At 41.7% G+C, this 15,815-nt stretch overlaps 1 protein-coding gene across 1 annotated transcript; it reads right to left on the bottom strand.

Annotated features, from left to right (window-relative positions):
• Nucleotides 1-272: 272 nt before the first annotated feature.
• On the bottom strand, nt 273-14,187 carry LOC112902640 (protein ACTIVITY OF BC1 COMPLEX KINASE 1, chloroplastic-like). The gene is made up of 12 exons (XM_025971783.1): nt 13,918-14,187; nt 12,855-13,191; nt 12,565-12,771; nt 12,364-12,453; nt 12,112-12,258; nt 11,707-11,871; nt 11,386-11,526; nt 11,113-11,292; nt 10,660-10,855; nt 10,220-10,347; nt 10,030-10,101; nt 273-735 (listed from the first exon to the last, which is right to left on the bottom strand). The coding sequence occupies exons 4-12, from the start codon at nt 12,412-12,414 to the stop codon at nt 313-315; spliced, it is 1,503 nt and encodes a 500-aa protein (XP_025827568.1). The 5' UTR covers nt 12,415-12,453; nt 12,565-12,771; nt 12,855-13,191; nt 13,918-14,187; the 3' UTR covers nt 273-312.
• Between the last annotated feature and the right edge of the window lie 1,628 nt (nt 14,188-15,815).

Raw genomic sequence — 15,815 nt, forward strand, 5'->3', positions numbered from 1 at the left:
ATCATGTGATTGAGTTAATGTGGTAGCCGAGTTACATGCTGTATTTTGAATACTTAATTATGCTAATTAATTGTTCCATGGAGATGGTGATGATTAGATGATCAAACTAATTTGATTTTGTCCATTAGTAAAAAATTTTGGTTGATAATATAATGATCAGTTTAATCAAAACAGTAGCAAGAGAAACTACATGCCTTTCAGATAGATTATGCGGGGACAATGATGTTTAGAAGTAGAATTGGCATGATAGTAGTTAAAGCATCACCTTAGTATTTAATTGATCAGCTAGATAGCTATGCTGAATATATATTGCTAATGGCTCAGCTGCTTGACGACCATGAGACTCAGCTGGTTCGTCTCAGTAATGTAGAAAAAAATTTCCAGCAACATTCCTGATGCGGCATACAAAAAGTTTCCCAGTAGCTTGCCAACAAACGCCGAGCAGCCACTCCGTTCGTCGGGAAAAAAATTATATGAGGGCTGTAAAGCGCCGTGCAGCACCATCGTAGATTTGCACCACGTGGACAGCCCACGTATCGTCCAAGCGTAGACGGCAGTCGGCAGACGCGTGGCTCCGGCTGCTTCGACGCGATCAGCGCGGCTCCAGGGGCGGCACACGCTCGGCTCAACATGCGGCTTCCTCAGCACCTGGACTCTATTCTTTTCTCTTGACGATCTGTTCGCCTGGGATATCGTTCGACTCGCGGCATCTTCGTCTGCGACTTGACGTGGCAACTAAAAGGTCATAATCATAATCATCAGGGAGGATATTTGGACAGTGCAGAATGTTGTACTTGATCATAATCATCGCCTTGTTAGTCCAAATAAAAGGTTTAAGCTGGGTTCCTAACAAAATGTTGTAGAAGTGGACATGCAACTAATTGGCCAGGTAAGGGAAGGCGTGATGAAGCCAGCACAGGTTTACGAGTTTTATGAACGAATTTTACGGAGGAGCTAACAAAGTGCCATTCTTAGAGATGGATTGCACCAATGTAATTGGTCACAAGCGCAAGAAGTACTTAGAATCCAATGATACGCAAACACTACTACAGAAGATGCTTTCACCAACGGCCTATCACCGGCGGGTGATGTACTTTCGCCACCGGTTTAGTAGAAGCTGGGGCAGCTACAGTTGAAACTGGCGGTGATTCTTCACTGCTAGTTGGACGCTAAAACCATCGGTGAAAGTATCACCATAGGGTTTTCACACCACCTGGCGTTGTTCTTCGACACGGACCCGAAAACTAAATCCAAACGAGTTAATAAATCTGCTCATCTCTCTCCACGCCACTTCTTTTCCCTCATCGCCGCAAGCACGCCACGCACTGCCCCACTGGCAGAAGGCCATAGTGCGGCCGACCGTGCATGCTAGCTACCGCCCAGCTACCATGTCGCAACCGGAGCGGCCGGTGCGAGAGCACAAGGATGGGTTGGGACGTCTGTCATAGGATGTCAAAACCAACGGCTCAGATTGGACAATATTGTTGGTCTGAATTAACGCATTGGGCTGAGATGAGGTTGTCTCAAGCCAACTAGAATTTAAAATGCTTTTATTTTACAATTTTCTTATTAAGTCCATTTTATTTAATAAATGATGTTAATGTTAAGTGTTGTGTTATTTAAGGATAATATTAAGTGCATCTAATAAAATTTATGGATCTAGTTATATAATGCTTATTTGTAATTAAAGACCATTTTTACAACACATTTAGTTCAAGTGTAAAGTAATTGTAATAAATAGGTCGAAATACAATAAAATTGTTGAAAAGAAATATTATTGCTTAAAATTGCAATTACATTATTCTCATGAAAAATCATACTAAATAAGGTATTAAATTTTCTTAAAAAATATAAAGTTAGTAATTAAAAACACTGAGTCTTGATAGAGATGGGAGTATTGACTATAAACATGTGCTCGCAAGTGAACATCTAATGAAGCAAACAAATACCTCAATTAGTTTCTTGGTGAAACTTTTCTAGGGATGTTATAAGAATGTGTTTTGTGGTTCCTAGCCAAATTTTTGAACTTTTCAAGAAAATTTAGGTACTTTAATATTTTAGAAACAATAAAGTAACTAAGAAAACTAGACTGTAAAGTGTAAAAAGGTTTGAAGTTTTCCTTCCAAAATTTCATGTGGTATTGAAATGTCTTATGTGCTGGCATATATGATTATTTGTAATTTAAAGAACATTTTACAACACATGCAGTTCAAATGCAAGGTAATTTAGATAAATACTTCGAAGTACATTTAAGTTATAAAAAAGCAAATTATTGCATTAAAGTCATAATTAAATTATTCTTATGAATAAAAATACTAAATCAAGATTATATTAAATAGTCATGAAAAAATGATATGGTGAAAATCATAATTAAATTAGGGTATTATTAAATTTCAGAAACTATAAAGTGACTAATAAAATTATACGCTTCATTTTTTACTACGGTTCGATATAGAAAGTACAATTCACCGACTAACCTTTCATCAGTAAATATCGGTAAATATAGATATTAACCGACTAATGGTTGCTTTGCAAAACAAGAATCGCCAACTGATTGTTCATTGGTAATGCTGGATTTTTACCGACTCATGTCCGTTGCCAATTTGGTGTTGTGGTGTAGTGCATATTAAGAACATTTTTAAGCTATATGGTCATCTCCAGAGTATTGTGCAGTGCATTAATGTGGTCTCATCTCCTATGGTCTAATATCAATATTTTCTTCATCGGGCCTCATCCCTTCTGCTTATTTAGTGATCTTCTTATTATGGAACTGCCAGATTAAGGTGTTCGGCTTCCACACAATGGTGGTACCTATTTTCAGGAAATTAGACTGTGCATTATTATGTATTAGCTACTCTTTCTTTGTTATTATTGTACTGTGCCAACTACTTAGTTAAATATTATTTTATAATGATCAATGAACAAATCATAAACAGGTTCCCATAGGATTGGTGTTGCTACTAATTCATTTGAAAAATTGTAAAATGTACGGTGCCACATAAACATGAAACGTCATTGACATGTGAGAATTAGAGATCATCGCTATTATTGTTCTTAGTGACGTTTTATTTCTTGCCGCATATTTTTGCACAATTTTGTAGATGATTAACTTCGATCATATGCGGAGCTCTTTTTTTTAGCAATGTCTAATCAGAAGTTGAATTTTTAAGGCTTCAATTTTAAGAAGTTCAAGAGTCTGTCCTACATTACTTCTTTCTTTTTATGTACGCGTTGACTACTTGTCACTACAACAAACTATTTAATCTGTGATGGATGTGCTGCATCTACGATGTTTTTTCTATTTTCCGTCATGGATATGCATCGGTGGATATTCAAGCCTAAAACATAGTGATGTTTTGTTAAATTCGTCACAAGCCGGCCCACAACGCTGTGGCATTTTAGCAAATTCATCACGATCAACAAATTAAAAATGGTCATATCGTGTATGGAAAAAATAGAGAAATTGGAAAATAAAAAAACAGCAATGACCAAGTACCGAACCTTGAACGTTTGGAAGTGAACAGATTGGTCTTGCCCTTGAGCTAGGTGTTGTTTTGTTTGTCTACTTGGACTTCAGCCTATTTATAGGCATTTATGGGCCCTGTTGCCTACAAGGCAACCACACAGCCAGGACAATACTTCGTTTGCATTGGACTTAATGCATTTGCATGTAGATAAGATAGTTTTCTGCTTGTGTTACGTGGCATTCCAGTCAATATATCAGTAAAGAATAGTGAAATTAAATCCGGAAAAAATTATGCCATTGTGGAGATTCGAACCTGCAACCACTAGGCTACAGCATGAGTAGTCAAACAATTTGGCAATAATTTAGTTTTATCAGCAAATGCCACATCAGCAGACACATCAGCTACCACATCATTGTCCACATCATCAGCCACGATATTGTCCACGTAAGCCGCCATGTTAGCATCTTTATCCACATCAGCAGCCATATCTTCATGATTATCCATATCATTAGCCATGTCAGCCGCTATGTCAACGTCCATGTCACTTATGGGTGATGTGGCTCCTTCATTCATGATGAATACAAACTTACGTGGCAACCATGTGTGATGTTTATTTTCGTTATTGATATTAGGCTTGGGCTAGGATGCTCGGGCCCAAAGGCGCTTTATGACGGTTCAGAAATATCATAGATTGTGCTGATCTGTGACGATTATGAAGAAATGTCGACCGGTTTAATCTGTGACGCTCAATACATGACATTATCCGAAATCGTCACGGACACTGCACTATGACGGTTTTGCAGCAATCCATGATGAATTTATTCTGTCGCGGAATAAATAGTTCCCTGTAGTGTGTGTATCTGTTTGCAGGATTGAGAATTTGACTACTGAAGTACCAAACTCAATTCTTGGGAACACGTTATCCATGTTGACTCACACCAGCTGTTCTAGGAAGAAGCGAAAATAATCACTTAATTTTGTCTGTGCATAAATTTGATTTTGACTTGACCTTTCTTTTGTTTACTCATATTGTGGCAGTGTGCTTCCAATTAAATTGTCCGTATTTTGCTGCATTCAACCTCTTTCGTTTGTCTCCCTTCTGCTGCGAAATTTGTTTCAGCTAATTAAGACATCTGTACAACCAAATTTGACATCAGGGATGATCATGTGACCGAGTAATGTGGTCTCCGAGTTAGCAACGTTAGGGGACGCACAAGTGCAGTATATGCTCTTTAATTTCGGTGTCTATTCGTAAATAAGAAAGAAGTATGTGCAACCAACTCTTGTGGAAGGAGACATACAGCATCGGTCTATGCAATGCATGGCTGTTTAATTGTACAGATGAATGCAAATGCTTATTCATTGTGCTCATCGACACGAGAGGCGCACTGTAAGTGACGTACAGATAAGAGCATCTTCAAAAGTCTTTTTAAAATCTACGTTCTAAATCATCATTTATAGAGTCATTTGAGTAAAAATTATTTTCTATATCTTTGTACTCTCCAACAACTTTTCTGTATCTTGTACGTAGTAGAGAGCAATTCTCGCTCTCCATCTTTGTCTAGCGAGAAATCTAGAATAGAGTAGGTCTATATTTAGATATTCAATTGAAGAGGTTGTTGAAGGATAATTTTTTAACCAAAATATCTATTTTAAAGATATAAAAAGTCTCTTGGAGATGCTCCAAGCGTACGTGTATATATGGAGCCCCCTATCAAGGCAATGTCTAAATCACAAGAGCGACAGTGCAGTTTCCCTCGGCCTTACTTTCTTCTTCACCTGATCTGTAGGTAGGTCCGTATGTCTCAACCTCACAACAATACATTCTAAGCACATTTGTGACACCCGGCCCAATTTGAATATGGTCCATTAGTGATCCATGAGTGCTGCGTGCATATATTTGGTACCACCGTGTTAGTTGAGCAAGGGTGGAGCCAACTTATAAGCCTTTGTCCTCCAGCCATAGCACCATCGAGGATGAAAGTGTGAGCAAGATGCTATGTGTATGCGGGCCCGCCCCTCGGAAGGGTTGTCTGTGCTGTGCGACTTTGGATATGTTGCGCCAACAGTGGACATGTGGTCGTGCCCTAAGAGGGGACGTTTCATGTTGCGCCGACACTGGACGTGCGATCGTGCCCTAAGAGGGGACATTTCTAGATACGAGTCATTGTGCGGGCATATAGCGCATGGCACGTGTGGGTACAGATGGGATACACGGCATGACATATGGCACCGGAACTAGATGTATGGCCATAGATCGAGTTGGACCGACGAGGACGTCGGTTCCTTTGAGGGGGTGTATGTGACACCCGGCCCAATTTGGATATGGCCCAGTAGTGGTCCATGAGTGCTGCGTGCACATGTTTGTATGGCATATGGCGTCGGCACTGGACGTATGGCCATAGAGTTGGACCGACGAGGACGTTGGGTCCTTTGAGGGGGTGTATGTAACACCCGGCCCAATTTGTATATGGTCCAGTAGTGGCCCATGAGTCTTTGACAGCCATAGTACCTTCGGGTTGACCCGTGTATAGCGAGGATAAAAGTGTAAGCAAGATGCTATATGTATGTGGGTTCGCCCCTCGGAAGGGCTGGGCTGTGCGGCTTTGGAGGACGGGGTGTGACAACATTGTTTACATTTTTTTGTTTGGCAGGTAGTGTCATCCCAAGTATGATATCAGGCTATCAGCATAGTCCCAAACCTATGAAGTTAAGGCCAATATTTCTTCGGAGAAATATTGAAACATGTCTCTGTTCGTCACCCATGCATGTCCAATTGATTTTGTTATTTTGAATTCGCAGTGGATTCATGAGAACTAACAAACCCACGAACGCACATTATAACTAACAAACCCACGAACACACATTGCAACAATTCAATAAAATGAACTAACTTACTTAAGAACCATCTGGTTAGTCTTAGGGAACTTTTACAAGCTCCTGCCTGGATGTTGTAAGGCAACCATGAGAAGCAGGACCTATCTTTAAAGCATAGATCAAAATAAGCAGAAGCAAGAGGAGGAGCAGAGGAGGGGGGGCCTCGGCGGGCGGGCGGCTGTGGCAGGGAGGAGCAGAGGAGGAGGGGGGGCAACCGGGAGACGCAGATCTTCCACCGAGGATGGGGGGTGGCGACTGGGACCGATGGGGGTGGAGGGCAGTGGCGCACATGGCGTCGGGCCGGCCCGAGGAGGAGGTGCAGAGGGGGGTGCTGGGCGGCTGGGGTGGGGTGGCGGCCGGGAGTCGGACTGGGAGGTTGGGATGGGTAGAGAAGGGAAACCCTAGAAATATTTTATATATGCAAGTAATTGGACCCACATGTCAGCGGGTCTGACGGGTTTGCGGGTTTAGAGTTATTCCCGCACCCGTACCCGCGGGCACAAAACTGGACCCGTATCCGTGCCTGTCGGGTTCGGTATCCGCGGGTACGCGGATATTCTGTACCCGTTGCCATCTTTAGTGGAGAGGAGGAGGGCGTCGGGGCGGAGAAGGGGGTAGGCAGCGGGCTGTAGCAAGGGAGAGGGCGACGAGGCAGAAGAGGTGGGAACCGTCGGGAGGCTTGCGGGGTGGGAGGCGGGTCGGGGGAGGCTCAAATCGCACGGGAGACGATCAGACGACTGACGTGCTGAGTTGGCAGAATGACCAAGGGAGGTAGGGGTAAAGATCACATCAAAAATTTATCTCCCAATTAATTTTTTTCAGGAGTAGAGATACACCAAGATGGGCTAGACATGCGAGTTGTTGCCATTTGAAGGGTCATGACCTAGAACCTAAAATTGAAGAATTAGACCGTGTCATCTTATACATTGACGTCCATTTCACCACCAAAGTGTCTCGGATTCCAATCAGGGGTAGCCTGCCATTTATGTTGGCTCTTCATTTATACCCGATACCTCGAAGGCTAGAATAAACTAAATAATGTGAGCCCACAATTGCCATGCATACCATCTTTTCTAGTGTACCTATCTAGATCTGCTTTTATGCTCTCAACATTCCACCATACTTTGGTTGTGGTACTAAATTGATAAGTGGACTAATATATATATATGCGCACACCGTTACTTTTGATCCATGTTTGATTGTAAGGTCAGTCTCAGTGTGAGTTTCATTCTACATAAATGATGTGTCGCTTAAGCATATATGATGACATGGCGGTTTACAATGTTTCTAACGCGCTGAAACTCTTCCACGTATCTATTGAGAAGTAGAGTTTCATTTCATCCAATTACTTGTCCAATTAAATATTTTCACATCATGTCTGAATTACATGCTATGGCTTAGCCTTAAAAACAATAAGATGAAACCTTGCATTATAGGGATTGTTTCATTCGTAGTTAATTTCATTCAAATTTGGACGGTGTTACTGGCTTGGAAACAGTGAAACAAAACCGGCCGCTAAGAATGACCAATACTCAAGTTTGTATGCGGTGGGAAGCGGCGAATAATTAAAGCATCTGTACTAAATCGCAGCCAGCGGGTGCATGTGCTTTATCCCTTCTGCTGCAATATTTGTTTCCGCTTTGTTGACAACAAAATTTGACATCTCGTGTGGATGATCATGTGATTAAGTAATGTGGCAGCCGTCTAGCCGAGTTACAAGTATTTTGAATATTTAATTATGCTAATTAATTATTCATCGTGATGGTGATTAGATGATCAAACAAATTTTATTTTTGCCGAGATTATTGATTACTTATCTCGGCCTTTAGTTGAGATGTAGTGTTGATAATATAATGATCAGTTTAATGAAAACACTGGCAAGAGAACCTAGATGCCTTTCGGAGTACGACCAGTGTCTAATTGGTCAGCCAGCTACGTGATGATGAATATATATTGCTAATGGCTTATTAGTTTAATTAGAAACGAGAGGGAGAGATTGACTACCGTCAAACTCAGCTAGTTCGTCTTCTTGTGTGGAGCTGAATAGCTGATCCGACACCAAGACTAGACCATTAGAATTACCCGCCATGACAGGCAAGACCTGCGTGTTAGTCCTGATATGACGAGCCGCCACTCGTCAAATTTGACCGCGTCATTTTTTGGTCCTTGGTTGACCCTGGCTTGTGATAGAATCTGGTATGATATAGAACGTCTGCTTTGAAGTTTAGATGAGGGATTATGACTTTGGAAAGATCTGATCCAGGAAAACCGATCATAACGGATTTCTGAAACGGCCAGATCGGTTTTAAGTATGTAATCTGAGTTAGGAGTTGTATTTTATCTGATATAAAATTTGTTAGGGTTTCAACTCCTAATGGCGTAAGACTTCCAATCTCTAAATATAAATATAAAGGGCTACAGCCAATTCAGGGTATCCAATCGATCAAACACTAACCTAGCTTTTCTAACCCCATACAATTGTTCTTCATTTTGTCTCTACGGTATTTGAGGATGCTCTCGGTGTTTTGCTAACCCTAAAACAACTCAAGGTGCGCCTACTCCAACGGGATCCCTCTCGGGCTAGCGTACATCGGATCTTCATCGGGCACCCCGATGAAACCGGCCTCGTCGGCTTACCGAACCAGTTTGATTGGTTTCCGCAGCAGCGCTGCAAGATACGCCCCCATCATGATGTGGGTGACGTGCTCAGTATTTGATGCAGTATGCTTCTGCGTTAATATACTTTTTGGCAACTCCGCTAGGAAGAAAAAGCCGGTTGCCATGGCCGGTAAGATACCTTAGATCGGTGAGGTTGATGCCGAAAACATTGTATGGCCGAGGTTTGAGCATCTCTCGATCAAGAATCAGAAAGCTGTTGATGATATAAGAAGAAGATCCGAGAAGAGAAGGAGAACGAAATCTGAAAGTAGGAAGAAGAAGCTATGAAACATAATATGTCACACTTGTCCGTGAATGGACAAGGAGCTTTCATGAAGATCAAGGATGTCATCTACGATCCTCCACAACTTGAGGTAAAACCCTATATGAGTAAACAACCTGTTCTTGAAACAAAGATTGGTAATATTGTTGATGGCGCTGTTGCTGCTCATTTAAATAATAAGCTTGAATCTGTGGAGCAAAATATTTATAGTATATTTGATGCTCTCTTTAGTCAAATAGAGATCTAAATTGGTATAAAGTCAATCAATAGTGATAAATATGCATCTACTTCTAATTCTCATACTCTTAATACCTAGGTAATGCATTAGAGGATATATCAAATTGGCAAGCAAATAAAATTCCTATGGGAGCACCAATAAATAATATACAAAGCCGAACTATCATTGATGATTCGGCTAGTGAAGGGATTTCAGCTCTTGCTACTATTGCTATGGTAATTAATTTGGCCAACCAAATGCCTAGCTGAATTAATGAACCAATTTCACATCATAAAATTTTATATAGCTCACCCCTAATGTAAGTGTGCCATATAGCTCAACATGCACTTGAAACTACGCAACTTTTCCACATTCACAGAAGAGTTTCCATTTATTTCCCAGTAATAATGCTTAATTTGACTATTTGGTTCACATAGTCTTTGCATTTATGTCAATAGGTGTAGAGAGGTACAGGGATTGGGAAACACCACACACACATCTCTAATAATAGGGTCTACACAAGTTACCTGAATCAGGCGTTCTCTCAGAGCAGGGTTTGGATCTGTCAACAGACGCTTTGCTACATATGGATATGCAACCTAAATATGAGGAAACATAGAGAAAAGAATGTAAGTAAACACATAGAGAAAAGAATGTAAGTAAACACAGAAATGCAAATTGGTGTTTCCATGAGCTCAAAGGCAGCACACACCATACCTCAAGAAACTTAAAATCAGGCTTTAGTGTTAAGCAAATTCCTTCTTGCGTCAACAACGAACGGATAACCAAGGAAAACCTTTCTGGAATGCGGATTGGGTAGTTGTAGACGAGCTGATTGAACTTCCCTGTGATTTTAATTAACATTAAAAAATGAAGTATATTTTCCTTTGGATATTTTGAAATATCTGAACATATAACATGTTACAAAAAAACTTCTCATTAGTGGAAGGAAAAAATGTGTACTATACATGAATAAGCAACCATACAGAAATGCAGTAAAAAAATAATATTCGCAATTCATATGACCAAGTGCTAAAAAAATAAAGTAACAACACATTGAGATTTGAAAAAACAACAACTTGTGTACAGTGTGAGAAAAAGAAACAAACAAGCTTTAATTTGTCAGCGTCGACACAATTCTAACCATATCAACATACCAGTCACACTCCAGAAATTGAAATCTGCCAAGCCTTTTCCAGCTGAGTTTTGCCAAATGGCTTCCAGAGCTGGAATAATTGGGGCTACATCTGTTCCACTAGCGAGGAAACCCAGCCTAGTGAAGTCATTTGCCATTTCAGCGTAATCTTCATTGACAGCATGAACAACAGCATCGATTAGGATTTGTTTATTTTGCTGCACATAGGAGATAACAATGAAAAAACAGCATGTTAACCACTTTTTGTTTCCATGTATAACATGCAAATGTGACACTGCAAACATGAGTTCACAAAAGAGAAGGAATTCCATTTCGTGAAAAGACATTTGATGCAGCATTATCAGATACAAGGTAGAAAATGCATATATATAGACAGGAAAAAAAAGCAGCAATAACAATGTAACTAACTGTAAGTGCAAAGAATTCTACTACTAGACAAGAGCATTTTACAGACCTGGCTAAGGACGGCCACATTGCCAAAGTCGACATATGCAATCCGACCATCACGCATTGCAAAAATATTCCCAGGATGTGGACCTCCATGGAAAAGACCAAATTCAAGTAACTGACGCAAGGCAGCACTTACTCCAACTGTGAGAAAGCCTTCCACATCAATTCCAGCTTCTTTTATAGCCTGCATGAATGAATTTGGAATCAGTGCTGCTAAAGATTCACCATGAACTATTGCACACTTGAAATAAACAAACAACTTTATGGATGGTCAAACCTGTGGGTTCGTACATCTAATTCCATCTATCCACTCCATCACCAGAACACGAGAACCTGAGAGCTGCTTGTACACTTGAGGTATCTTAACAGTTGGATCATCCTTAAAATTTTCTAGGAAATCCTCGATATTTGTAGCTTCCTAATATGATGCAAAAGGCAATTAAAAACATTAGCCTCCTATAAAATTATCAAAAAGGAAGCAAAGATAAGTAATTTAATGTTGAAACAGAATAAATGCACTTTATATTAGGAACATGACAGCGGTAACAGCTAATTTGCTAAATTGACAATGACAGTTAAATGCTACAAAGATACTTACAAGAGTGTAATCAAGTTCTTCCAAAAGTTTTTCACTAAATTCATCAACAATAAGCTCTGCGTTGCACCCTAATTTCTGAAGACTAATCCCATTCAAAAATGAAGCCAGAGTGCGGAACAGAAAAAGGTCTCGGTATATTATTGGTTCAATCCCTGGTCTCTGAACCTGCAATTTCAATGACATAAATCAAATAGATAAGTATTGATTCCCGGAGCACATTTAAGCATTTGGTTCATGACATGCGAAGTGTACAGAGACACAATTACCAGGGTATACTTATACAGTTATACTCATCCTTTTTTAAAGACCATACTTAGAAAAAAAATAATGTGTCTAGATAGAAAAAGAATAGTAAAGGTAATAAAAGAAGTAAACTGATAACAGAAACAAAGTGAATATAGGAACCTTAATAGCAACATCCTCGCCAGTTTCTCTTAGTGTGGCGCGGTAAACTTGGCCCAAACTAGCAGCTGCTATTGTCTCTGATGAAATTTTGCTGAACAATCTCTCTAGAGGCTGTCCAAGTTCCTCCTCAATTATGGCAAAAGCCACCTACCAAGTATTCAGCAACAAACTCAACTTGGTTAATCACTCTAATTTCATCTGCACATACTCTAATATTATCTTGAAGAACAAATATCTGCTGTAACCATATACCTGGTTAGGGACTGGAGGAACATCATCTTGCAAGATGCAGAGTTCATTCATATAATCCTCTCAAATAATATCAGGCCTGTTTGCTAGAACCTGAAGAACAGAACCAAAGAAAGTTAGGACGATTGTGTAGGAAAGATAGGACCAGTGATTCCTATTGTACAATGAGATGTATCCTTTATCATCAAGGCTAAATGATATGACCTGTCCTGCTTTGATGAAAGATGGCCCCAGATCACATAAAAGATTGTGAAGCTGGCGGGCGCGATATGGAACAATTTCTTCATCCCGTCCAACCAAGAAATCATACATTAGAGATGACCAGTAAAATCCGAGTTTCCAAATTATCTACACTCCCCGACTAGCGAGGGATAGTATGGAGCCTCTTGAATCCAATACCTTTTTCCTGACCTAGAAATTGTAGAAATGCACACAATTAAAATAACTTTTAGCAAGTCAATCCTATAAACATAAAAGCTTGCAGATTTCAGTACCATTTCTGGAGTGTACTTTCGGAATGGGATACAAACACCACGTTCAATATCAAGTTGCTCCATTGCACTGCTGGGTTTGTTGCTGGATATACTTTTGAGACCTGAGCCGCTGCTGCGTGGAAGTTGGGTTACGCTTTGAGATGAGACTGGAGCACTAGTTGATGCAGCATTCATGACACAGAGGGTTGATCGCCTTCTCCTTTGGGGTGATGTGGAGATTGACCTCACAAATCCATGGTATGATGCTCGTCTGTTAGGAGTTACTGTTTGAGACCACTGCGCTGAAGTCCAGATACATGCCGTGCAGAGCTCCATCTTGGGCCTCAAGTTCCGATATCTAGAAGAGATGGCAAACTACATCAGCAAACTTTAATCCCTACTTATGGAGCGTCATTACAGCACTACTTTCCTAAAGTTAATTGTATAAGAATAAGAATAACAATCTGTTCATCTGTCTCTGACCTTTTTTTTGTGAATATTGACATCAGATTAGGTGACATTTTGAACATTAGTTTGTGCAGGTTCGCAGTTTAGAAATGGCAACAATTGAGCATGGAGAAGGGAAGCTCTCTCGGCTGCCATGGACTGAAATCCAACTCTCCTATGTAGTTTTTTTTGGAATTTGGAAAGAACATTCACGGACTCAAATGCAGATTTCTTCATTCTGCTACGCTGTTGCCTTGCCAAACAACATTTTTGATAGGTAGATATGCAACTAATTGGAAATCACCACCTCAGGTGTATTAAGGGTGGTGTAATCAGGACACAGTAAACTTCAAGCAAGATATAGCACATAAATGCAAATTGGCGCTTAGCCATACACTATTAAACCTCCAAAACAAAAATTACTTGGTTAGTTTCTCCTAACAATTGGAAAAGGGGGAAATAGAGAAGAGAAGAAGGGCCCGTCCCCACGTTTTTCCTCCCCGCTCTCTCCCTCCCCGCCGGGGCCGCCAATTGACCCGCCGGCCGTCGAGGGTCTCCCGTGCCGGCACCGACGGCGTGGCGCCCCAAAGAAAACAGAAAGGATAGAGCAGCAACAGAGGGAGCTCTGAACACTCACCTTCGGCGCTTGCCGACACAGTCGCCGGCGACGGAATCGGCGGCGAAAACTCACTCCTGTCCGCAGCTCCCACGAATTCTTGGGGGCGAACTCGATGGATTCCTTCGGCGCCGAGCCGCGCACTCTCTCGCGCGCTCCTGTTTACCTGGACACGCCCTCGATTTGGGTAGGGAAAAAATGGTTTTCTTTTCCTTTTCTTGGCACCCTTTCTGTGGCGCCGAGTGGAGGAGCACACGCAGCCGTGGCCATGGCGAATTGGCGATTGGCGAAGATGGGTGGAGTCGATGCTGGCCACTCAGTGTTACGGCGTGGCCACGTCACCCGTGCCCAAACTGGGGGGAAGAACACTGAGTGGCCACGTCACCCGTGCCCAAACTGGGGGGAAGCCTTGCTACCCACAGCCACAAGTACGGTGCCCGCTCCCTGATCGCTTCGAGTTGGACCACGGGAAATTTCCAAATTGGGGAAATAGATAGGATTTGGACTAAACCTTGAGCTTCCGTAATTAAACACTCCATACATTATCTTCCACCTCCGTGGGACGAGAAATATCTAGCTTTCTCTGTCTTTAGTGTGTTTTTTTCGGGGTTGGGATACTGAAGATGCTCAAAAGAAAAGGCTTGGGCCTGGCGTTTGGTTCAGGCAAACTGTGTTATGAGACGCGCGTGCTGAAATTTGATAAGCATTTTCAAAAAAATTACCAAATACTCTCTAAGAATCCCCAAAAAATTTCAATTGTATCTTAGAATATTGTGTTTCTTTGTCAGAAATATCTATTTTTCTAACAAAGCACTAAAGTTAGACATCAACCAAACAAACTACGCTATGCTTTTGCGGGTATATTCGGTGGCATGATTTAATTCTCACTTAGGACAAAGAACAGAGGATAATGGGACCACAGGAATCTTCTGAGCAGAATCAACGCCGGCGCCCAGCACTCCTCAAGCCAAGTCATGTCAACCACCCCCTCCACTTCTTTTTACTCTGGGTAGTGTGGTTGACTAAGGATAGAGATACTTAAGAAAGATAATTGTAGGTATTACCCGCTTGCTTCGGGTACCGGTTTACACCTGGTCTGCCAAGCATATCCGACTATTAGCTCTACGACCAATCCAAACGTGGGGGACTAGGAAGGACGGACAGGGCTGTCACCACCGCCACCTACCCCGATAGACTGTGGGAAAGGGTAGCAAATAAAGGCGACTTCAAACCTAGACACCACGTCTACGCTATCGATCACTACTTCTAATCCCGGCAAGACTCCGTCTTAAGACTCAAGTCCTTAGGCTAGAAGCAAACATCCGAGGACGAATGATGATCCTACAAGCGAATGATAACTAGAACTTAACCTTGATAAGTACTCACTACCGTAGACGAACCCAGATACTTAATCAAAAGAGGTTCGTATCCGCCGAGATACAAGTAGAGGAAGGCCGACAACTCCGGCTCTCCTCCCAAACGTCTCCTCCACACACTCCCTAACCTACTCTACAAAGTAGCTCTAAAAGGGTGGAGCCCCCTACTTCTTCTCTTCTCCAAAATGTTGTGTGTTGAATGAGGGGGAGAGGGCCTCCTTTTATAGCCTCCCAGGGTGGTTCCCGCCATCTTTAAGTATGGAAACCTTAGCCACGGTCTTGAGGAAGCGTAAGGGGTAATCCACGTCAAAGTGCACCTGGACAGGAACCCATCTGGGTTCGGCCGACCCTAGGTGAACCTCCCAGGCTTTGCATTCCTCAGGTTGGCTGGCAGGTGGGCCCTAGTGTTAATCCTTGGTGATTCATGCTTTGGCGCGCCTGTTTGGTCTGCAAGATGGGCCCTTGAATCTGTGTGCCTGCTTCTGATTGGTTGGAGGTGTGTTTCTTGGCCTCTTGGGTTGTTTGCTTCAGGACGTGGGCCCT

The sequence above is a fragment of the Panicum hallii genome, chromosome 8 (assembly GCF_002211085.1).
Source record: "Panicum hallii strain FIL2 chromosome 8, PHallii_v3.1, whole genome shotgun sequence".
Taxonomy (NCBI): Eukaryota; Viridiplantae; Streptophyta; class Magnoliopsida; order Poales; family Poaceae; genus Panicum; species Panicum hallii.